The sequence below is a fragment of the Lissotriton helveticus genome, chromosome 5_1 (genome assembly GCF_964261635.1).
Source record: "Lissotriton helveticus chromosome 5_1, aLisHel1.1, whole genome shotgun sequence".
NCBI lineage: Eukaryota > Metazoa > Chordata > Amphibia > Caudata > Salamandridae > Lissotriton > Lissotriton helveticus.
Genome location: NC_136065.1, coordinates 1,949,210,856 through 1,949,236,274, shown reverse-complemented (window position 1 = coordinate 1,949,236,274; position 25,419 = coordinate 1,949,210,856). Strand labels below are relative to the sequence as shown.

Here is a 25,419-nt window from a genome sequence, read left to right as displayed (position 1 = left end):
GGGTCTGCAGTGGGGGGGATGGGAGGGGTGGGTGGTGTGTTCACATGGTGGCGTGTTGTGGGTGGGAGTTGTTATGTCAGGGGGGAGAGGGATGGAGGGGGTATGAGTGGGGATAAGAGGGGTCATATTAGAGGGGCGGCTAGTATATGTGGTGGAGAGATTTGTGACTGTCCTTGGGGAGTGTGGGGCGTTAACAGCAGGTGGGCCATTTACTCGGGTGCTGGGGGTAGAGGTGTAGTAGGTAGGGGCTGCGACGTCAGGGGTGATAGTGCTGGTGGAGTTCTGGGTGGGGGTCCGCAGCTTGGAAAGGTGCTCTTTGAACTTGGGGAACAGGTTGTCTAGTAGTTCCAGGTTCTTGTCCGTGGCTTGAATTAGGACAATCCCGTTATTGTAGATAGTAATGGTAGTCCTGCCAGGGAAGAGGTGGGAAGGTGTGATAGAGAGAGTTAGGCCATGAGTTGTTTTCCTGGTGGTGGAGACGGTGAGTAGGGAAAGGAACGCTTTTCTCCATTGGGCTCTGCGTGAGGTGTGAAAGATGATATCAGTATTCAGGGCTCCATTGCCCGGTGAGAAGTAGGTGTCGGTAAAGGGTGTTTCAGGGTGCGATCTCAAGAAGTTATGTTTAAAACGTTTAGCGGCTTTTTTGGTGAGAGTGGAAGGGTAGTTAATTCTAAAAGTGTGCTTGCCGTTGAGCTCCATTTTGGAAAGGCTGTGATGTTGGGTGTAGGAAATAGGATGACAATAAAAACTGTCAGCCGCTAGTTACAGGGCAAAGGAGTGACACTAGCGAGTGACAAAAAGTATAAGAGGTAGAAGGCAGTGCAGTCCACGAACAAACAGTGCGAAGGTGCAGCTTACCTAATGCATCCTATATGCGAGGTAGCAGTCAGTTTACACCATGTACAAAATATGAGAGGTAGAACCGGTTAGGTGGAAACAAATTTACACATCAGAATGTACGAGGTAACAGCAGTGTAGTCTAGGTGTAGAAGGTGGCATTAGGTGACATTAAGTCAACAAGCATTTACAATGCAATAGGTCTCGCGTTTGCGAGAGTTTATGCTATTAGCATTGTAAATCACAATGCCTTTTATTTGTTTAAAAAGCCAACACATTAATAAAAAGCATTGTACATGGTCAAACTTTATTTGATTACCTGCCAACATGTGTAAATTCCCACCTTTCGAACTTGCCTTCATTCACCGTATTACAAAGAATGGATGTGCTATTCTGTTTAAAAAGCAGTTCAGCGTTGCAATCCCGCCGCGGCCGCACCGGAAGTCAGGCAAGGTCGCCTTGTGACGGGGGCGTGGCCGCGTTCGGACCGGAAGAGGAGGCGTAAATCCGTCTTGCGGCCCGGGGCTCCTGTGAGCGGTGGAGAGCCCCGGGGCCGCCAGCAGGAGGTTGCGGAAGTGTTGCGGGGCTCCCTTGACCAAGTGGGAGCCCCGGGAAAGGAGCGTGCTGCGAGTGGAGTCCCCCGAGATTGGCCCGGTAAGTTCCAAAGGGCTGGGGGGGCCTCAGTGCTCTCGTGTGTGTATGTGTGCGGGGGGGGGGTCTCTGCATGGTGCTTGGGCCCTTCACAGGCTCTAGGATGCGAGCCAGACCCTTGGCTCTGGCTCGCCTCCATTTGAAAGAAACATACAGCTTTCCCAGAGTATGTAACTACATTGAACAGAACGTTTCTACGATATGTATTTTCTCCTCAGTTAGTTAGCTAGACTGCAAAATGCACACGCAGGTAAGCAAAACGTTTCAGATTTGCCACCTAGTTTATCAGAAAGTGATTTTCTGTGCAGAGCACTTTATATTCTTTGATCTGGAAGTATAATCGTAATCTGAATACTGACCCTCCCAGCACACTCACTGACCCCTGCCCCCACCTCAGTTCTCACTTTCACTACGAGGGCTTGGAATAAATGAAGACAGCCTGGAAATGCAGCAAATACACACCGTATCTCCAGGCCATCTTCATTTACATGTATTTGCTGAGTGATTTGCGCCCCCCTGGGAACCCATCCACGCCCCCCCCCACCCTCCAGGGGGAGCGCACCCCCCAGTTTGAAGACCTCTGGATTAAGATATTAACGGGTAAGGTCGCACGCCTTCACTGGCAAGATGCAGCAACTGATGCAAAGGATCTTATCTAGGGTAGTTTTTTAAACAAATACACACAAGATTCACTTGCTTAAAATTAGATTAAAGACGACATTTCATCAGACAGGGGTAGGTCCACCCTAGAAAATGCTATCTAGTGACTTCTGCACGGAGACTAAGACAGCAGGATATGAGACTTTTCAGCATTCCAAGAATAAGAAAAAAAATATTTTGCCAAAGGAGGGTGAAGAAAATTTCTCACGAGGAGCGAGGCTGCTGTTAGAAATGTTATTACTTAATCGACTGTCCCGACTAGCTGTTCATGAGATCAGAGCACAATCTCAACTGAAACAGCCTTGAAAGATTCCAAGTGCCATCACTACACTAGAGCGAAAATAAACGTTCCATACTGTGATAAAATTTGAATAGAGGGCCAACAAAGGGCAATATTCAGGTCTTTTTCAGAAGTTGCTTTCAGGGTGCGACTTTGAGGCGCACATAGATACACACAAGAAGCGAGATGCCATTCTAGGGGAGCTTCTTCCTTTGGAGAGGCGACTATAAGAATACAGCGCATCATCGGGACAAGGGGTGTCCTCCAGTAATACTGTAAGTTTATAATATTGCATTATATTTAATATGTATCTAGGTGTCGCTTTCATAGAAGATATAAGCAAGCGATAAAGGTTTGAGAAAAAACGGAGTATGATGGAACAAAAAAAGGCATGAGAGAAGAAAGAAATCGGTAAAATGAAAAGGACGAGGGGATTTCGGAACAGAATAAAGTGAACCGACAAATGAACAGAGGAAATAAAAGTGAATGGTGGAGTAGAGGGTGCAGATGTAAACTTGCGGCTTAATACAGCGGAAGTAAAAGGAACATATATATGCGAGCTAGACTGTGAAAGCACGGGAGCAAAAGGTCACAGTACAGACATTCCAGTGCCTTAGTAAAGGACCATACATTTTGTGCTACATCACCAGGATGCACCCTAATGACTGCAATAAAAAAGCACCAGAATCAGGCGAAAAGTCCCCGAACACAGAACCTACCTCTGGGACTCCCTGCGTAGGGTCTCATAAATTCGATTGCATCTTCTTTACAGTGTTTCCATATCCAAAAGTGAACGAGCGTCACCCTGCAGCCGATGATGAGTGGGAAGGCGGGGGATGCCTGCGCATGCGTGCCACTCTGCAGTTTCGTTTTGCCGAGCGCGAGCCCGGAGAAGAGAAGTGCCGCATGAAGTCCCGGGTCCCAGGAGGGGGCCCGGGTGAAGACCAGCGGGGAGACTGCGGGGCCCCCATGCCTATGGGGAGAGCTCCGCTTCTTGGTAGAGGAGCTCGAGTGTTCTGCGGGGCTCCCTTGGCAGATGGTGCAAGCCCGAGTCCGACTCCGGTAAGGTAAGGGGGGGGAAGGGGGGAGGAGGGGGGGGGGCTGTGTGCCGTGTGTCTGTATGTGTGTGTGTGTGTGTGCGTGCATGTAGAGGGGTGGGGGCTGGCTGTGTCTGTGTGAGCAGGGGCTGTGAGTTGAGAGGCGCGCTCCCGCGGTAATATCTGGAAGGGAAAAGCGAGTGGACGATCGCTGTCTCACATTCCCCCAGACACGCCAGCAAAAGTTGTCTTCGCGCTGTGTCTGTGTGAGCAGGGGCTGTGAGTTGAGAGGCGCGCTCCCGCGGTAATATCTGGAAGGGAAAAGCGCGTGGGCGATCGCTGTCTCACATTCCCCCAGACACGCCAGCAAAAGTTGTCTTCGCAGACAAAGCAGGCTTCGCCTGCTTTTTAGGTCTGCTCGACCTAAAAAACGAGTTAAAACATTAGACTATGCGTTTCAGGCTCAATTAAAAATTAACAATAGGGTGCGAAAAATTAATTGGATATTTTTTTCCAACCACGAACTAACTACTTTACAGATTTAAGACACAATAATAAAACATATAGAAACCAGAGGGCCAGCACCTCTGCACACGAGCACGCGCCCCCTCCCTCAGGAATGCATGGACAGAAGTGTTCCCCACACCCAAACACGTGTGTATCGTGTACACTGCTCTTGGGTGAGTATGAAGTCATGCAGGGGTAGGTGTGGGTCTGCACCTCTGCACACGAGCATGCCCTCCCCCCCACCCCCCAGGAATGCATGGACAGAAGTGCTCCCCACGCCCATACACGTGCGTATCGTGTACACTGCTCTGGGGTGAGTATGAAGTCATGCAGGGGTAGGTGTGGGGCTGCACCTCTGCACACGAGCCCGCCTCCCCCCCCCCAGGAATGCAAGGACAGAAGTGTTCCCCACACCCAAACACGTGTGTACCGTGTACACTGCTCTGGGGTGAGTATGAAGTCATGCAGGGGTAGGTGTGGGGCTGCACCTCTGCACACGAGCCCCCCCCCCCCCCAGGAATGCATGGACAGAAGTGCTCCCCACACCCATACACGTGTGTATCGAGTACACTGCTCTGGGGTGAGTATGAAGTCTGCAGGGGTAGGTGTGGGTCTGCACCTCTGCACACGAGCATGCCCCCCCCCCCAGGAATGTATGGACAGAAGTGCTCCCCACACCCATACACGTGTGTATCGTGTACACTGCTCTGGGGTGAGTATGAAGTCATGCAGGGGTAGGTGTGGGGCTGCACCTCTGCACACGAGCACCCCTCACCCCCACACACGCACGTGCGTCCACAGTTCATGGATGAACGCGTGCCGAGCGGGGCTCCTCACACTTGGCAGGGCAGGCGTGTGCCAGCCCTCCCGGGTGCACACCTGAGCGCCGCCCTCGGGGGGAGGGGCCGCTTCACCAGAGGTTGCCCCCGTCCCCGCACCCCCAGGACGTGCTGGGACCTGACCTCACGCTTGGCACTCGGCTGTCTGCGCGCCATTGTTTCCTCTGCCCGCGCGGGATTACTCTAAAGCTGACAGCTCAACGTGTCCTTGTGACTGTAACGAGTGGAGACAAGTTAGAGGGTGGGGGAGGGCGGTGAGGGGAAGAGCAGGGTGAAACTCCACCGAGAGAGAAGAGCATAGAGTGGAGAGAGCATAGGATGGAGCACGGTGGGAGGAGAGAAGGTGCACGAAGAGAGAGGAGGAGAGTGGAGAGCTGTGGGAGAGATGTGTGACTGACGAGAAAGCACAAGTGCGCGCAGAGAGCGAGGATCTAAAGAGACAGCCCCGGGGTGAACTGAGATCAAAGGTGTACAGAGACAGCAGGCTGTGAAGAGACAGCAACGGGGTGAACAGAGATCAAAGGTCTACAGAGACAGCAGGCTGTGAAGAGACAGCACCGGGGTGAACTGAGATCAAAGGTGTACAGAGACAGCAGGCTGTGAAGAGACAGCAACGGGGTGAACAGAGATCAAAGGTCTACAGAGACAGCAGGCTGTGAAGAGACAGCACCGGGGTGAACTGAGATCAAAGGTGTACAGAGACAGCAGGCTGTGAAGAGACAGCCCCGGGGTGAACAGAGATCAAAGGTCTACAGAGACAGCAGGCTGTGAAGAGACAGCGCGGGGGTGAACAGAGATCAAAGGTGTACAGAGACTGCAGGGTGAAGAGAGCATGGGGTAGACAGAGATCAAAGGTGTACAGAGAGAGCCTGCAGGCTGTGAAGAGAGCATGGGGTAGACAGAGATCAACGGTGTACAGAGACTGCAGGCTGTGAAGAGAGCATGGGGTAGACAGAGATCAAAGGTGTACAGAGAGAGCCTGCAGGCTGTGAAGAGAGCATGGGGTAGACAGAGATCAAAGGTGTACAGAGAGAGCCTGCAGGTGTCTGAGAGGTCAAATGTGCAAAGAGAGTGCAGTTAGAGTGTGAAGATAATGCAGGGGTGTGACATAAGATGAAAGGTGTAAAGAGAGAGCAGGCTCTGAAGAGAAAGCAGAGGTGTGACGAGACAGCGAAGGTGCAAATGGGTGTAAAGTGGACGGGGTGAGAAGGGAAAGCAGGGCTGCGGAGAGAATGCACGGGCGAAGGCATAAGAGGCGAGAGTAAGGAGGCAACGGGGTGAACAGTGAAGAAGGGTGTGAGGAGAGGCAGGGCAAGAGGACAGAGCAGAGGTGTGAGAAGAAAGCATGGGGGAGAAGTGAGAACATGGGTGGAAGGACAGGAGTGGAGACAGCAAGGATACGGTCAGTATGAGACAGCATGGGTGAGAGGAGACACCAGGGGTGCGCAGAGAGCTAGAATGTGGGAGAGGGCAGATCTTGGAGCATAGAGCACAGGTGTGAGAAGAGGGAAGGCAAGGGTTTGAGGGTGGAGAAGCGGTGCGAGTAATGAGCGGGTGTGGAGGGAGGGGCGAGCAGGGCTTGAAGAGAGGGCACAAAGTGAGGAGAGCGCGGGAGAAAGCTGAGGTGTGAAGAGAGAGCATGACTGAGGTCAGCAAAAATAGAATGGAGAGTAAGACGAGGGAGTATAAAGAGAGCAAGGGACAGGCGAGAATGTGGAGGGAGAGAGCAGAGGACATCACAGAGCGCGTTTGAGTACAACAGGGATGTGCGAGAGAACAAGGGTTTAACAAGAGAAGCACAGGAATGTGAAAGGAAGAAGCAAGAAGGGCGCGCGGATTTGAAAAGAGAGCAGGGAGGGACGTGCTGGGTGAGAGACAGTGGCTGCAATGGCTGGCTGAGGCCTCTAATCCAGAGCGCGTCAGGAATGTACCCCCGGGGCACGGCCGGCAGAACGCCTCCTAATGACTTGTTGACCCCTGTTCGGTTCACAGGTCACGGGACCCAGATGCGTACAGGGAGTGACTGTACCGTCACTGTATTACAGACACTTGAATTCACAGGGTGGGACAGAACGCCCAGTTAGTGCTTGTTTGGGGCTTAACACCACCTTAGGCCGCTTCAAAGAACTGCTTGGAACTTTAGGGAAGAGGAGGGAAGGAGACAAGAGGGGGGAGGGACTGTGCACTGTCCCTCAGCTCCAGGTGCAGGAAGTGAGGGAGCTTGAGAGCATGGCGTCTGCCGCCGCTAACTGTTACATAGGAAATGAACACTTTAAATGATATATACACACAGCTAGAAACGACCTCTTGTACCCTGGTTCCGCCTTGTTACTTCGCCTTAGGGCTCCTGAGCCTCACACCTGCTCTAATGGGCTAAGTTTTAAAGGTTGTGAATTTATCGCTGTATGTATACCCCCCCCCCCCCCCATCGCCTCGAAGCTAAGGGATGGTCGAAGTAACAGGAACGAGGGGCAGTGATGATCTAATGAGGAAGAAGCCTTTTGGGGAGAGTTATTGCACAGATTAGGAATAGTAAACCCATACTTCCCTATAGGCAGTTACCTTTCGATTAATTTCCCCTTGATAATCTGTCTTCGATATTCTTATACCGCAATATTGTTGGTGTTGATATTCAGTAATAACATTCTCTTGTGAAAAAGAAGAATGCATACACCTCACCTTCTAATTAATGGCTTTAGACAGGCCTCTGGCGCTGCTCCTCCCAGAGACATGTACTAGTTTGGAGGCAGGGGGTGTAACAAAGGTCATGCAACAGTAAGGAGCGCTCCCAGGGCGCTCACTTTTCAAAGACCCTTCCTCCAGACATTGTATACAGGCCTGAGGGATGGGACTTGGAAAGCTCCCATATAAGGATGGACCTCAGTCTGTGAAAGGTTCGAACTCAAAGCCACGACTTTCTTGGGTGGTTGTAGATAATGTCTGAGACTCATATCGGGCAGCAGCAGAAGACGGTGATGCCAGCTATGTGCAGACAGACAAAAGGAGACTTTGATAACTATATACTGATGCCCACCAGGCACTTTGGACGTCTATTTGCTGATGGCCAGAAGCCGTCAGTGACAGTCAGCAAGTGCTGATGGAGATCTTAGGGTTGAGGTTATAGTGCTGGGAGACTGCTTCTAAGTGCTAACACATTTGACAAATAAAGAAATAAAAGTACAGGCAGATAAAGACAGTTTGTCTGGGATTTCACAACGCAACAAGGAGGAGCACATTATATACATTGGTGCTTAAATAACAAACATTGATGTTTGGAATGGAAGAGCTATCCTCAGCTACCAGCCAGTCATGAGCCTCAAATCAGATGTGAGCAGGTTATTTTGGGGTGTCCAAATTCAAGGAAACACAATGAGTGGTGTCTGGTCAACGGCCTGTAACTTCTAAAGGGCCATCTGCCATCTACAGCCTAGCCATCGGCTTGCTCCACTGCGCCATCCTGCTTTGGATGGGCACCATTTCAGCAGGACACTACATGAAGAAGCTGGTGGTGGGTCCATCAAGGTGCCTAGCAATACTGGCCAAGGACCGATGGTACATGTATCTACAAAGACACGTCACTTTTCAAATTGAATTTGTGCTCAACCTTTCGAAGACCATAGAAAACGATCTGCACTAAGGTTTATAAAACCCAATTATCAGAGCACAACACTTTATGGATAGGCCCTTTAAAGAGATATGGGTAACTAATGCTTACAATGAACTATGGAACAGACATGCGCAACCAGCATCTGATCTTGCAGGCTGACTGAGTTGTATGCCATGCATACAAAGGCCACCCTACCTAGCCGCTTTGAATAAGTATTAGCATAATTGTCCTAAAAAATCCAGAGAGCAAAGGAACACTTTTTTCACCTCAGGTGCTCTAACATTTCACCACAAAAAAGCACAAAAAGTGATGGGTGTATGGCTGAATTAATCAAATAAACTGGAAATTACTTTGGCAGTATTTGAATCCATCATTATTTTTTTTCCACCATGCCAGTCCAGACAGTGACTGTCCATATGTAAATCAGACTTGGTTCTGCTCCAATAGGAACAGACCAGCTGCCACACCAGGTCCCCGACCACTCTAGATGGGAACACAAGCAACTCCAAACTGGTTTCAGATCAGCTTAGGTCTTACAAGTGAGGTACAGATGGAGTGTCAGTGTCATAAGGCATAGTGAGCATGGGACTCAGGTCTGGGACTACATGTCACACTTAGGGTATTTAACTTACAAAAACATAAAAGAGATGGGTGTAACACTTGAAATAACCTCATCCTCTGACAATTACTATGGCTGCATTCCAGGCCCTCATTTTTATTGTCCGCCATGCCACTCCAGAAATACTTGCCAATCAAATGTGGTCCTTTCTAAAAGAGGCAGCATCACATCAGCACAGGACCCTCACGTATGCGTTCTTAAAAACAGCCATCAGCCCCCCTCCTCAGTAACGCGAGATCAAATTGTAGAAAGAGGGAGGAGTATCACCAATGTATTCATTGATGGGCACATTGTTCTGAAGTATATGGCAACTCAGATAGCAGAAAATGTACTGGGTCCAATCCCATTCATACCAAGCCACAGGATGAGATGACCCTAGTCATGGTACAGAAAGCTTCAGGTCCTCTGTGGATGCTTGCCACCCCTCCACCGTCTGCTTGTCTATCTGTCATAAAGGAAGCACACTGTCCATCACCTATTCAAGCCAGACTGCTTGAAGAGAAGCATGTCCAAAGAGACACCTAGGATGGTTGAAATACTTCTGAGAAAACTGTCAGCAATCTTAAGTCAGGGCACTGCAGTTTCACCATGCAACGTACACACGTGCTTACTACATTCACCTTTGCTACCCAAGTAACCACCGTACGGAGAACATGTGTGCTTGCAAATATTGCCCTGCTATCCATGTATCAGCAGGCTTGCCAACTTCACCATACCTTCCATGTATCCATAATGAGGCGTGCCTTCAGGCTTGCCAGCTTCATCATACCCTCCATGTATCCATCATGAAGTGTACCTTCGAGCTTGCCATCTACATCACACTCTCCATTTATCCATCATGAAGTGTACCTTCGGCCTTGCCAACTTCACAGTATTATTTGTGTATACCCCTTCCGGTATACCTCCAGGCTCATTACCTTCACCCATACAATCCACGTGCACCCACACCAATGTTCAGCATACCACTGGGCTCACCATCTTTATCCATTGTATCCACATTTCTACCAAACCCCGCTTGAAAATTACAGTGAAGCTTAGAAAAGTGCCAGGACTCTCGTTAAGGGTGTCAATGTACTTTACAAATATTTTCCATTTATTCATTCAATCATTGATACTACAATGAAACGCAAGCATTTATCTTAAAAGGATAAGGGAGGTTAAATCCTGAACAAAGCCCTTTTAAACAGGAAGGATTCTACAGGAGATGTTTGCTAACAAGTTAAGGGTCAAAAAACGAGTCTCGGAAGGAATGTCATCAAATCCCCTACTCCAAAGAGACCTCTTCTGCCTCACTCCTTCCCTGGTTAGGGCACCTCATCATCACCCCGCTGCATCCCCTGGTAGTCTTGTTATCATCCTCAATACAGAACTGTGAGTCCAGACAAAGATTGGCAGCAGCACTATCTTGTGCCAGTGTCAAAAGCACCATGGGGTAGGATCTGGCAAAACTGAAGCACTGTGAACATCAAACTCCATCGAAATCCATCTTAGGGCTTAGAAGAATTCAAAACGGAGAGCATGGGAAGTGTCAGGTTCCTGTGCCTATGTGGCAATGCCAGAAGTTACCTACCACATGATCCACGGCTGAGGCTGTGCAACAGGCTCAAGGCACCACAAGAGGTACTGGTTGAAAAAAGCATTAGGTGAGAAGGTCAATGGTGGAGCCTCTTCAAGTAAATCAAGGCTCACCTGAGAGGCAGTGGTTGAAAACAAAAGACAAGAGGTCAAAGGTCTTCGGATGAGCCTTTGTAGGTAGAATCTAAGACTCTCCTGTCTTGGCTCGACGCCTGCCCCTTCCACCCTCCCCCCACCGACAGAACCTAACAGACCTCCCCCACAGACTGGAGACAGACGCTGCCCCAGGGGCCTCTGGGTGGAAATGAAGATCGGAAATGCTGGCGCAAGACAAACAACTCGTCCCCTGTCAGGGCATGAAGTGCACACACGTGGCTCCCCAGTGGAATTCCATTAGATCCTGTTACCATCATATCCACGTCACTGGCTTTTGAATAGTTTCTATGTTGGGTATGGAGAGTGCATCATTGGCTCGACAGTTTCTGTGGGAAGGCGCCCAAACTAGGTCCGTAAGGACCTGATCTATGCAAGATCTACAGGAGAACCACTGACTGAGTAAATGATTCCCCTTTAGAGATTTTGATTTGCAAATGTATTCTAGGTGGAACTCATGAGCACCTGGCAGTGAGACGGCCCGACTCCTACTGTCCAGACTGCAGGCCACTAAGCCAGGGTGGTGCTGCAGTAACTACACCAACCCAGACCCAGCTCCTTTTGAGGGGAGGCGCCTCTAACTTCACAAACTCTCCAGGTTCGCAGGTCCATGTGGGAATAGCTAATCAAGTCCAGGTTTTTAGTTCTGGCTTGACAGTTGATAGCAGGAACTATTGTCAACAATGCTCTAAAATATACATTTAGCGGGCTTTGACTTTGGGGTTTGGCTGCGCAGAGTGGAGTGTACCCTCTCACCTCATGCAATTGGCTGTGTGGTGTATCACTCTGCCTCCTATGCATTATATTGCATGAAGGGCTATTCTACATCTGAAAAGTACATTGAATCATTATACAATAAAGTATTCACTATTAATGTCATAGATGCAATCAGTGCTTAATTTAAACCAGTGGTTTCCGGTGTTGGACACCAACACTTATTTGTCAACACCGGCACTTATAGGAGTCTGCCACAGTTGTTTATTAATAAAATATACATTAAAATCAGTAATACTTGTTGCCCAAGCCATTCTTATAGCTCTGGGGGCATGGAATAGTCTGAATTGTAACACGTGTGGGAGTGTGAAGATCAGTAGTTCTGTTGGTTCTCTCATTGGCAGCACTGGCGGGGCAATGTGTGGTGCAAGCTACAGTGGCCTCCTGACGAGGGCCCTGGCACTTATTGTTTTACAAATTAAGCACTGAATGCAATGTACAGAGAAAGCAATCGGTTTGTTTTACTTTCTCAATGCAGAACGCTTTTATTAAATGTTTTACTCAAGACTCAGAATGCACACCAGACCTATTAGATTTGTCAATGGCCAGTTCCTTTGGATTGTTTGACATATAATACTGTTTCTCTTATTATGATTCAGGCGGGTGGTACCAGAATGCAAAGAAAACAAGCGCTGGCAAAGCCAATAGGTCTTGCCTACACAAGAGATATTGGCTTTGCCAATGTGTTTGCTGTTCATCACGGCTGACAGTTAGTGGCATGGAGTGTCGTAGAGTGGAATGGGGAAGAGTGGAGTAGACTGGAGTGGCATAGAGTGTCATGGATTAGAGTGGCAGAGTGGAGTCTCGTGGAGTGGCATAGAGTGAAGTCACATAGAGTGGCAGACAGTGAAGTCGGATACAGTAGAGCGGACTGTTGTAAAGTGCATTGGTGTAGAGTGTTGCAGAGTATAGTGGCATAGAGTGCAGCCGATAGCTCAGAGGCATGCAATGCAGCGTCATAGAATGCACTAGTGTAGATTAGAGTGTTGCATAGTAGAGTTCAGTGGTGTAGAGTGCAGTGTTGCAGAGTAAACTGACACAAAGTGTAGTGGAATAGAGTGGTGGGGAGTAGGATTAGGTGCCATAGAGTGCCGTGGCATAGTGTGGAGTGCTGTAGAGTGGAGTACTGTAGAGTGCAGTGGTGTAGAGTAGAGTGGCATTGAGGAGAGTGGTGCTGAGTAGACTGGTGTTGAGTAGAATGTAGTGGTGTTGAGTACAGTGGTGCAGAGTTGAGTGCAGTGGTGTAAAGTGCAGTGAAGTAGAGTAGAGTGATGCAAAGTAGAGTAGAGCACAGTGGCGTGGAGTACAGTAGAGTGGACTGGTGTAGACTGCATTGGCATAGAGTGTTGCAGAGTATATGGGAATACAGTGAAGTGGGGAAACAGTCTTTGGTGTAGAGTGGTGTAGAGTGCATTGATGTAGAGTAGAGTGGCATTGAGAGCAGTGGCGTACAGTACAGTGGTGCAGAATAGAGGGCAGTGTCATAGAATGCAGTTGAGTAGAGTGCAGGGCTGTGGAGTGCAGTGGCGTAAAGTGCAGTGGTTTAGAGTAGAATGTCGTAGAGTGTGGTGGTACAGAGTGGAGTGGTGCAGAGGAGAACAGAGAGACGTAGAGTGGTGGAGAGTGCAGTGAAGAAGGATGCAGTGGCATAGGGTAGATTGTTTCAGAGTACATTGAAGTGGCATAGAGTGGAGTGGTGCAGGGTATAGTGCAGTGGCGTAGAGTGCAGTGGCTTAGTGTGCAGTGGAGCAGAGTAGGTTATAGTGGTTCCAGTGGATTGGCGTTGAGTGAAGGGCCATAGACTGGAGTGGTACAAAGTAGAAATTATTGGCGTAGAGAGTATTGGCATACAGTGCAGTGGCGTTGAGTGTCGGTTGCAGAGTGGCATAGAGTGAAGTGGCTTAGACTGGAGTGGTGTAGAGTGCAGTGACGGTGTGCAGTGGTGTTGAGTAGAATGCATTGGCATAGAGTAGAGCGGTGCAGAGTAGAGTAGAGAGACATAAAGTGAAGCGGCATAGAGTGAAGTGGCATAGAGTTCAGTGGCGTGGGGTGGTGCAGAGTGGAATAGAGTGCACTGGAGTGGAGTGGTGCAGAGTAGAGTGCAGTGAAGCAGTGTGGAGTGACGTAGAATGGAGTGGTGTAGTGTCGAGTGGTGCAGCGTAGAGTGCAGAGTAGAGTGGAGTGGCGTAGAGTGGAATGTGCATGGCGTGGTAGCACATTGCCATTAAAGACAACATATTTTCTATTTAAATTATCATTACATTTGCACAGACATACAGTTCTACTAATAAAACTATGCAGCACACAAACAATAGTCTGTGGAAATGGCATTACCCAGTGCACTGATTTGTTTTGATCATATCAAAGTATTTGTTTCTAACACACTTCAGAATTAACAAAAAATGTGCTTCATTTGTGCGCTCCTAATTCTGATATTTTCTGAAATACTTGCAGTTTTTAAATGTTGTTGTGTACTAGAAAAAAACCTTTCCTGACCAACAGTATCCAGCAAGATTGACCCAAAAATCCTCTCACTTTGCAGTCAGAGAAAGAAAAGTAAACTCTAAGCTCCCTGCAAATGAAACCTGACATTTGAGCTCTGTCTGAAAATGCACAGCAAATATGACAAGATAAGAACAAGCTTTACAGGCCAGTTACAGAAAGGAGCACTTGTTTATTATGGTACCGAACTCCTACAGAGGTCCACATAACATGACATAATAGTAGAACAATAATACATAGTACGTATTAAAATCAGAAATTGAAAAATAAAACCTCCAATCTGATACATACACCATTAGAAATATAGATTGCAGTCCTTATAAAGTGATGCCCTGCATAGCACCATAAGGAATATGTTGTGTGACTCTGCAGTCCAGTAAGTGTGAACTTTGAACATGGCATCGTGCATAGCACCATCAAAAATATAAAAACATCTGCTAACAATATATAAGACCCTAAAAATACTTTATACTGTATATTATGCCATTTGGAGTTAAACAAATCACCTTTGCCCAACCTCCAGAATGGGGTATTGCGAAGAATAAAAATAAAAACCAAACATAACATAAAAAGCTTAATCAATAGATTCATTTTCGGCCCTTAAAAAGTGCAACGTGCTCAGCGCGACATGCGAAGTTCAATTACATGTAATTTAATTCATCTGAAATAATACTAATTTACAAGCCTCCAGGTTGGAATGGATGTTATATTTAATAAACAAAAGCCTTAAAAAATAAGGCTAAAATGTTGTAACACAGGACATACAATTAATATATGGTTCAAATCTTAAATATGTTGCTGGCACAACTCACATTTTCTATCCTTTTTCGGGATTTTATCCCAGATTCCAGTAATCAAATGTAAAGGAATCATATCCACATAGACATCTTGGGGACATTCTGAATGTTTCACGAGAGCTTTTTGAATGTCCCCAAGATGTCTTAAGCAAACCAGACAGCTGCGATGACTGGTAGGCGTCGACCTAAAAACTGGACTGTATAACTTATTTCCGGATGAACTTGGAAAACGTGAGCGCTCTGAACCCACAACCACTGTCCGCACGAGGGAATTTGGGAAACAGCACGATTTTCCTTTACATAGTCGGAAAATGTTCACTGCTCCCCTCAGACACGAGTCCTTCTCCTATCGACACAAGCTCTCACAGACATCCTATCTTGCGGTACAGACTAACATCTGGAGCTCCCTGAAGCAATAGTTCCACCGTGTATTTTTTGTTATCATTTGTTTTTAACCTTTAAATGCCCCATTAGTAACTTTTCCGCTTGGTTGTCGATTCACAGAGCTCAGCCAGTCTCGGTAACATAATCTACGTGACAGCAGCCTAACAAACAAAAACAAACTACAAACCCACCTGCAACTAGACACTACAACTCAACCTGCACACAAAAAACAAGCCCCACTGCCAATCAGCAAGAGAATGAAAACAATTTAAATCCAACCTGCATGGAGACAAGCTAAAACACAACCTGCAAAGAAACGAGAAACAACAAGCCATTTATAAGTAAATTAACTACAAACTACCCACCACAAACTCCTGAAACTACACCTATCCAACAAGAAAATGTGTCATGTCAATTCATCCAGCAAGAAAATTAGTAGCCACAACCTGCTATCCACGTAGGAAACTAGGAGCTAAGCGAAATCAGCCAGAGGACAAGGAACGGCAAACCAATCAGAACGTCAACAAAGCAGGCAAGGAAACAAGGTGCTGCAGCAAATCCACTGAAAAAAAGAAACTAAAACTACAGCCCAGCCAGTAAGAAGAAAAGTAACCACAACACATTGATCAAGAAAATTACCAATAAGGAGACAAGGATCTACGACAAATTGAACAAGAAAACGATTAACTATAAAAAAACAAAGCTACAAAAAATACTTGGAAATTGCATTCAGCCATGACAAAAATCTGAAAACTACATCCATACACCAAGAAAACGATAAAGTCCAAACCAGCAACGAATAAAACTAATGACATCAGCAACTACATCCAGCCAACAAGAACATCAGGAACTACATCCAATCCAGCAAGAAAAGAGAAAATACAAGCCATTTAGAAAGCAATTGAGGGAGTATAACACAACTAGCAAGGAATCTAGGGCGTTGTGCCCACCTAGAAACGAGGTAGGGAGTACAAGTCTTGTGAAAAATATAAAACTACAACCTATTTACTAACAAAACTAGCAACTACAACCCGTCCAACAAGAAAGTAGCTGCAAGCCTTTGATAAAGCACATAGGTAAAAGGATGCATGGCAAGGACCTACAATGCATTCATAGATCTCCAATTCAGCCATTAGAAAAACAAAAAAACTCCAGCTAATCCACAAGGAACCCAGCAACTACAATCTACTCACAAAAACATGTAACCAGAACTCTTCCAGCAAGGAATATATTAATTACAACCAACTGACTCAGAAAGCAATATATTAAAAACGTATATAGCAAGAAAACTATAAATGTCATACCATTCACCAAGGAAACTAGAAACTATAAGCCAACCATCAAGGAAATTAGTAACTAAAATCTGCCAACCAAGAAAAAAATAGGGCGGCACCTCATCCAGTAAGGAAACGAGGAACTAGAAGCATTGAAAGTAGGTACAGCAAACCAACCACTGAGAAATAACCTAGACGAAATGATAGAATCTCAACCTCTCAGTCAAGAACGTACTAATGAAACTAAGAAGTACTGGTTACATACCAAGAAAACACAAGTCTACATTTATTCTCCCATGGAAGTAAAGCAACGATGGCATAATGCAAAGCATGAAAATGTGTAGGCTACAATTCCACCCCTGTAGAGAGGCTTCTGAACTTTCCATATGGATCACTGAGGGATTTGTCCTGTTATGTTACTGCAGTTGATATAGAATGACTCGCAACCGAAAACGCTTCTAGGCGCTTTTAGCAAGATGTAAGGTATGAACTTTGCCTTTTTTTGATTTTGAAGGATGTTAGACCCCACCTATGTTTCATGCTCAGAGACTAATGACCCTGGAACCTAGCTGAGAGCCAGACACGTTTGGGGCGCTAGATACTGCTTCGCGTGCTAGAAAAGGGACTAGCACAAGCCAACATTACCCCTAAACGTCCAACAACAACTTGCATAGCCCGAAACAAAATACAGAACATTATTCACGGCAACCCCACAACAAGCGAGCATTTCTGGGTCTCTTACCGCCACGGGCTTCTCCATCCGGGAGCCAGACCATCGCTTCTGCTGCCCACCACTGTGGCTGGCACCATGCCATCTGTGCCCCGCGCCTGCCCCACCATCCCGTAAACTGGCCAGCCAGATACAGCGAGGCTCGGGGGCACTGCAGTCCACTCCGATGGGCCTCTCCCACTGCCAGCCGACACGACCCCTCTCCTGGCACCATGGGGCGTTCTGCACCATGGGCATGTCGTCCGGGAGCGTGACACGGGCAGCAGGCAGCGCATATGCCCAGTCAAGCTGCCCTCCGGTTCACTCTGGCCACCAGATCTGCCACCAGACCCGGGCGGGAGTTGGCAGTCCTCCGGGTGGGCGTTTGACAGATAGGTCGGTGGCAAACAAAGAAAGAGGAGGCTGGTGTTGGAATTTCAATCTGTCACCAAACAGAGCTATGCAAGCCCGGCATGCCCATGCGCGGGCAGTGCCCTGGGGGTCCCAGGTTCAATCCACGGAAGACCCTCTTTCCATTTCCGATCCACCATCAGACATTTAGAGCAGGGTGATCAAACTGGGCGACCAAAACAAAGCTGACTGCGGCATGTGTCTGACAGATCACCCGCAGCGGATCAAACTTTAAAAGGCTTTTGCCGCCATCCATCCATTCATCCACGGGGCACTGGGTCGGCTGGTTTCTGGAGGAGTCAGGCCTGGACCCCGATGCAGGCCAGCAGCCTACGGGGCGAGAGCTGCAGGCGGCAGGAACTCAGCTGGTCCAAGTCTGGGCACGCAGGAGAGGGAGGCAGCGAACAACGGGCTCCGGAACAGACTCCGCCGAACAAGGGGCAGACACAGAAGACTTGGCACACGCGGGCTCGGGGCAGGACCCGACAGGAGATGGAGGCAGGGAGAGGAGGGCCTGGGACAGTGCGAGCCAGGGAGAGGAGGGCCTGGGACAGTGCGAGCCGGGATAGAGGAGGGTCTGGGACAGTGCGAGCCAGGGACAGTGCGAGCCGGGGGCAGTCCGAGCCAGGGACTGTGCGAGCCAGGGACAGTGCGAGCCAGGGAGAGGACGGTCTGGGACAGTGCGAGCCAGGGACAGTGCGAGCCGGGGGCAGTCCGAGCCAGGGAGAGGAGGGTCTGGGACAGTGCGAGCCAGGGACAGTCCAAGCCAGGGAGAGGAGGGTCTGGGACAGTGCGAGCCAGGGAGAGGAGAGTCTGGGACAGTGCGAGCCAGGGACAGGAGGGTCTGGGACAGTGCGAGCCAGGGACAGTGCGAGCCAGGGACAGTCCAAGCCAGGGAGAGGAGGGCCTGGGACAGTGCGAGCCAGGGAGAGGAGGGCCTGGGACAGTGCGAGCCAGGGAGAGGAGGGTCGGGGACAGTGCGAGCCAGGGACAGTGCGAGCCAGGGAGAGGAGGGTCTGGGACAGTGCGAGCCAGGGACAGTCCAAACCAGGGAGAGGAGGGCCTGGGACAGTGCGAGCCAGGGACAGTCCAAGCCAGGGAGAGGAGGGCCTGGGACAGAGCGAGCCAGGGAGAGGCGGCGCAGAGGGTCTGGTAGAGGCACCACCGAAGACTGTGCAGAACTAGGAACACTGCGAGTCTGGGACCGACAGAGATAAGGAGAGCCAGGGCTAGGGCCAGTGCGAACAAGACCTAGGGGACACTGCCAGCCAGGGCTAGGGCCAGTGCGAACTGGAGCTAGGGAGCACTGCCGGCCCCCTGACAAGCAGAGCCAGTAATACACGAGCCGCGGTGAGGCAAGGGATAGGGGGCACTGCCAGCCAGAGCTAGGGGGCACTGCCAGCCAGAGCTAGGGGACACTGCCAGCCAGAGCTAGGGGGCACTGCCAGCCAGAGCTACGGGGCACTGCCAGCCAGATCTAGGGGGGACTGCCAGCCAGAGCTAGGGGGCACTGCCAGCCAGAGCAAGGGGGCACTACCAGCCAGGGAGCTGCGAGCTCAGCAGGACACAGCAGGGAGGGTGTTAGGGCCTGGAGCACGGCAGCAGGGAGAGACCGAGCCGGGACATGTGGCGGGGCAGTGGGAGCAGGGAGCGCCAGGGCCGAGGGCAGTGGAAGCTGTAGGCAGGGCAGCAGTGGCGGGGAGAGGGCGCTGGGACCCGGGCAGAGGCGGCACTGCAGGCTGCGCTGGGAGCTGGCAGCCTCCTGCTCAGGGCCGGCCTCCAGCTGCCGAGGGCCATCACCCGGGCTTGTCCTCCCCGTGCCCCCTCCCCCCTCCCTCTGGTGGCCCCGCCCTCACCAGCTGACACCAGCACAATAGCTCCGGGAGCCTCGCGGCGCGCAGTGCTCGCCCGGCCCAGACGGCGCTCTCTGCGCGTGCCTTCCATGACTCGCAGTGTGTGTACATGTCCCGTGTGCGCCCACAGCCCCGCTGCTTCTAGGAGCTACATATATCATAGACATGCATATCAAGCGCTTTACTTTAGACAATCAACATCCGCCGTGGCCGCTGCTTTCCTTTTGCAATTTAGAGATGTGTGCACTTGGCCATGACAAGGGGGAGGGAGGTATCATGCAGTTTGGAACAGACCCGCCCCTCTGTATTCCCCCTGCGCCCTCGCCACGCCAAGCCATTGTCATCTATCGATTCATCACAGGAGCTGAATGCAGTCAGCGCCATTGCCACTAACACCGAGGCACTCTCGCTGACACGCAGTCTATAAGAAAGTGGTACTCTCACTGACAGTCTATAAGAAAGTGGCACTCTCACTGACACACAGTCTATAAGAAAGTGGCACTCTCACTGACACACAGTCTATAAGAAAGTGGTACTCTCACTGACACACAGTCTATAAGAAAGTGGTACTCTCACTGACACACAGTCTAACCAAGGAGCACTCTCACTGACACAGTCTATAACATAGGAGCATTGTCACTGTCACACAGCCTGTATAACACCAGGACGCTCGCATTGTTACACAGCCTAACACAGGAGCACTCTTTCTGTTACACAGCCTTACACTTGTGCACTCTCACTGTTGCACAGTTTGTCTAACATACATATGAGCATTGTCATTTTACACAGCCTAACATTGTCTCACTCTCACTCTTTCATAGCCTGTCTCACAATGGAGAAGGCTTGTTATGCAGTCTATCAATCTCAAATTGTAGCACTCTCACTTTACACAGCCAGTCCAACACTAGAACACTCACTGTTTATCCCTGGAGCACTCTTATTGTTTCACAGCCTGTCTAACACTGGGGCACTCTTAGTGTTGCAGAGTGTGTCTACCACTAGATCACTCTTGCTGGTACATAGCCTGACACTGGAGCACTCTCACTGTCACAGAGCCCGTCTAACACAGGAGCACTCTCACTGTCACAGAGCCCGTCTAACACAGGAGCACTCTCACTGTCACAGAGCCCGTCTAACACAGGAGCACTCTCACTGTCACACAGACTGTCTAACCCACAGGAGCACTCTCACTGGCACATAGCCTGACAGTGGAGCTCCATCCATGTTATACGCCCTGTATAATACTGGAATACTGTCACTGGAAACGGTGTACTCTCACTGTTACACACCAAGAGAACCCTGTTATTGCCCCATACAGTACACATCTTTTAACCATAAAACCCTACCTATCTCTATGCACTACCCATCCATGAACTCTAAAAAACCCTAACTACTCATCACTAAACCCTAAAAACCCTTACTACATTTACATACAACTCATCCCTGAACCATAAAACCCCTTACTACCCCAAAACAAATGTAAAAAATGATAAACAAATGCCACATATTAACTTAGCACATTTTTTAATTGATTACATGTTATTAAATAATGTATGTTTTGATCTAAAATAATGTTCCTTTTCACATAATTATTAATATATATACATATATATATATATATATATATATATATATATATATATATATATATATAAAACATATATTTTTATATGTGCATACACATGTAAAATATTATCTATATTTTAAAAATGTATCTTTTCAATTAATTTGCGGGATCAAGGTGTCTATTGAGAAAGCACCTTTAGTACAGGCCTTGGTGGCTAACATTTTCTGTCTGGCTCGCTTCTCTAGCGGGATGCTGTACTTCCAGAGGGCTACAGGTGCAACGGGAGCCGGGTGTTAACATTTGTGACACTGACAGTGCTGTGGAACAGAGAGTGTGCTCTAGTGTTAGACACGCATTGTGACAGTGAGAGTTCCCTGGTGTTAGACAGGCTGTATGACAGTGAGAGTGCCCCGGTGGTAGGCTGTGTGACAGTGAGAGTGTTCCAGTGTTAGACAGCCAGTGTGACAGTGAGAGTGCTCCTGTGTTAGATTGTGTAACAGAAAGAGTGCTCCAGTGTTAGGCTGTGTGACAGTGAGTGTGCCCCGGTGTTAGACAGGCTGTGTGATAGTGAGTGTGCCCCGGTGTTAGACAGGCTGTGCCAGTGAGCGTGCCCCGATGTTAGACAGGCTGTGTGACAGTGAGAGTGCTCCTGTGTTAAACAGGCTGTATGACAGGGAGAGTAGTGCTCCTTTGTTAGACAGGCTGTGTGACAGTGAGAGTGGCCGGGTGTTAGACAGATTGTGTGACAGTACTCATGTGTTAGACTGTGTAACAGTGACAGTGCCCATGTGTTAGACAGGCTGTGTGACATTGAGAGTGCTCCAGTGTTAGACAGGCTGTGTAACAGAAAGAGTGCTCATGTTTTAGGCTTTGTAGCAGAGAGTGTTCCCCAATGTTAGACAGGATGTGTAACAGTGCAGGGGCCCTGGTTTTAAGCTGTGGAACATTAACAGTAACAATGAGAGTGCTACGGTCTTAGACAGTCTGTGTGATACTGACAGTGACCTGATGTTAGGTTGTGATAGTCAGGGTTCCCCAGGCTCATGTGTTAGGCTGTGTGACAGTGAGTGTGCCCCAGTGTTAGACATGCTGCATGACAGTGAAAGTGCCCTGGCGTTAGGCTGTGTAACAGTGAACGTGTTCCTGTGTTATACAGGCTGCGATAGTGAGAGTGCCCCTGTGATAGGATGTGTTACAGTGAGTGTCCCCCAGTGTTAAACAGACTGTGTAACAGTGAAGGGGCCCTGTTGTTAGGCTGTAGAACAGTAACAGTTAGAGTAAGAGTGCTCCTGTGTCAGACAGTCTGTGTGACACTGAGAGTGCCCTGGTGTTAGGTTGAGTGACATTGAGAGTGTTCATGTGTTAGGCTGTGTAACAGTGAGAGTGCTGCTGCCACAGTGTCTCTGGCACCTGGTGCCGGCAGTACTGTGGCTGTCACAGTGTCTACACCGGGTGCTGGCAGTACTGTGGATCTCACAGTATCTGCACCTGGTGCCAGTAGTACTGTGGCTGTCACAGTGTCTGTCCCTGGTGCCGGCAGTACTGTGGCTGTCACAGTGTCTGCACCTGGTGCCGGCAGTACTGATGCTGTCACAGTGTCTACGACGAGTGCCAGCAGTACTGCTGCTGTCACAGTGTCTGCACCTGGTGCCGGCAGTACTGTGGATCTCACAGTGTCTGCACTGGGTGTCGGCAGTACTGCTGCTGTCACAGTGTCTACACCGGGAGTCGGCAGTACTGCTGCTGTCACAGTGTCTACACCGGGTGGCGGCAGTACTGATGCTGTCACAGTGTCTACAACGGGTGCCAGCAGTACTGTGGCTGTGACAATGTCTACACCGGGTGCAGGCAGTACTGCTGCTGTCACAGTGTCTACACCGGGTGTCAGCACTACTGTGGCTGTCACAGTGTCTGCACCTGGTGCCGGCAGTACTGTGGCTGTCACAGTGTCTACACCGGGTGCCGTCAGTACTGATGCTGTCACAGTGTCTACGACGAGTGCCAGCAGTACTGCTGCTGTCACAGTGTCTGCACCTGGTGCCGAGGGTACTGTGACTGTGACAGTGTCTACACCTGGTACCGGCAGTACTGTGGCTGTCACAGTGTCTACACCGGGTGCTGGCAGTACTGTGGATCTCACAGTGTCTGCACCTGGTGCCAGCAGTACTGTGGCTGTCACAGTGTCTGCACCTGGTGCCGGCAGTACTGTGGCTGTGACAGTGTCTACACTGGGTGTCGGCAGTACTGCTGCTGTCACAGTGTCTACACCGGGTGGCGGCAGTACTGATGCTGTCACAGTGTCTACAACGGGTGCCAGCAGTACTGTGGCTGTGACAATGTCTACACCGGGTGCAGGCAGTACTGCTGCTGTCACAGTGTCTACACCGGGTGCCAGCACTACTGTGGCTGTCACAGTGTCTGCACCTGGTGCCGGCAGTACTGTGGCTGTCACAGTGTCTACACCGGGTGCCGTCAGTACTGATGCTGTCACAGTGTCTACGACGAGTGCCAGCAGTACTGCTGCTGTCACAGTGTCTGCACCTGGTGCAGAGGGTACTGCGGCTGTGACAGTGTCTACACCTGGTACCGGCAGTACTGTGGCTGTCACAGTGTCTAAACCGGGTGCTGGCAGTACTGTGGATCTCACAGTGTCTGCACCTGGTGCCAGCAGTACTGTGGCTGTCACAGTGTCTGCACCTGGTGCCGGCAGTACTGTGGCTGTGACAGTGTCTACACTGGGTGTCGGCAGCACTGTGGCTGTCACAGTGTCTACACCGGGTGGCGGCAGTACTGATGCTGTCACAGTGTCTACAACTGGTGCCAGCAGTACTGTGGCTGTGACAATGTCTACACCGGGTGCAGGCAGTACTGCTGCTGTCACAGTGTCTACACCGGGTGCCAGCAGTACTGTGGCTGTCACAGTGTCTGCACCTGGTGCCGGCAGTACTGTGGCTGTCACAGTGTCTACACCGGGTGCTGGCAGTACTGTGGATCTCACAGTGTCTGCACCTGGTGCCAGCAGTACTGTGGCTGTCACAGTGTCTGCACCTGGTGCCGGCAGTACTGTGGCTGTGACAGTGTCTACACTGGGTGTCGGCAGTACTGCTGCTGTCACAGTGTCTACACCGGGTGGCGGCAGTACTGATGCTGTCACAGTGTCTACAACGGGTGCCAGCAGTACTGTTGCTGTGACAATGTCTACACCGGGTGCAGGCAGTACTGCTGCTGTCACAGTGTCTACACCGGGTGCCAGCAGTACTGTGGCTGTGACAGTGTCTACACCGGGTGCGGCAGTATTGTGGCTGAAACAGTGTCTGCACCTGGTGCCGGCACTACTGTGGCTGTCACAGTGTCTGTCCCTGGTGCCGGCAGGACTGTGGCTGTCACAGTGTCTGCACCTAGTGCCGGCAGTACTGTGGCTTTCACAGTGTCTACACCTGGTACTGGCAGTACTGTGGCTGTCACAGTGTCTGCACCTGGTGCCGGCAGTACTGTGGCTCTCACAGTGTCTGCATCTGGTGCCGGCAGAAGTGCTGCTGTCACAGTGTCTGCACCTGGTGCCGGCAGAATTGTGGCTGTCACAGTGTCTGCACCTGGTGCCGGCAGTACTGCTGCTGTTACAGTGTCTGCACCTGGTGCCGGCAGTACTGTGGCTGTCACAGTGTCTGCACCTGGTGCCAGCAGTACTGCTGCTGTCACAGTGTCTGCACCTGGTGCCAGCAGTACTGTGGCTGTCACAGTGTCTGCACCTGGTGCAGGGTGTACTACGGTCCTCACACTGTGTGTTACACCAAGTTCATGTTGTCACACCCGGTGTGCACCTACTGCAGGTAGTTCTGCTGGTTTTACACTGTGCCTGTTCTCATGGTAAAGGAGCCCATCTCATGACATTTTGTGTATGGACACCTAGTGAAAATGGCATTGCTATTGTTAGCTGCTGCTACCAAACGCTGCCATCTTTCAGGGAGAACAGCCATTACAACGCAGGGATTACCCCGCACTACCATTACAACGTGGGGACTACAACGACTTTGCTACTTCGCTGGAGGGCGCTGTTGGATAGGGAATAGTTTAATTTTCTATCCAACACCTTCCCTACTGTCAACGTGTGCTGGAGTTGGAATAGAATATTAAACTATTCCACTATCCAGCGCCCTCCAGCGAAAGTCTTTCGTTGTAATCCCCGCGTTGTAATGGCATGCGGGGTAAAAGCCTGCGTTGTAATGACATACAACCTCTTTTAGAGAACCCATATCGCTCCAATTTGGTACATGATGTGTGTGTGAGAGAGAGAGAGAGAGAGACTTAGCATTTCATATTTCTGCGGTCAATAACTTAAGTAAAATTACAAAGGGTAAACAGTAGCTTCAGCTACAACGCGTA

The 25,419-nt window shown here is 49.7% G+C and overlaps 1 protein-coding gene across 4 annotated transcripts in view; it reads right to left on the bottom strand.

The window, feature by feature from the left end:
• ARHGAP23 (Rho GTPase activating protein 23) overlaps positions 1 to 25,419 on the bottom strand; it is a 606,970-nt gene that overhangs the window by 337,064 nt on the left and 244,487 nt on the right. Inside the window, exon 1 of one of the 4 annotated variants that reach the window (XM_078645606.1) lies at positions 17,239 to 17,866. The exons of the other annotated variants lie outside the window; for them this stretch is intronic. Within the exon in view, the coding sequence (XP_078501732.1) occupies positions 17,239 to 17,463 (225 nt within the window). The 5' untranslated portion in view covers positions 17,464 to 17,866. Of the gene's footprint in view, positions 1 to 17,238; positions 17,867 to 25,419 lie in introns of those variants that run through there. 4 annotated transcript variants of the gene reach the window in all.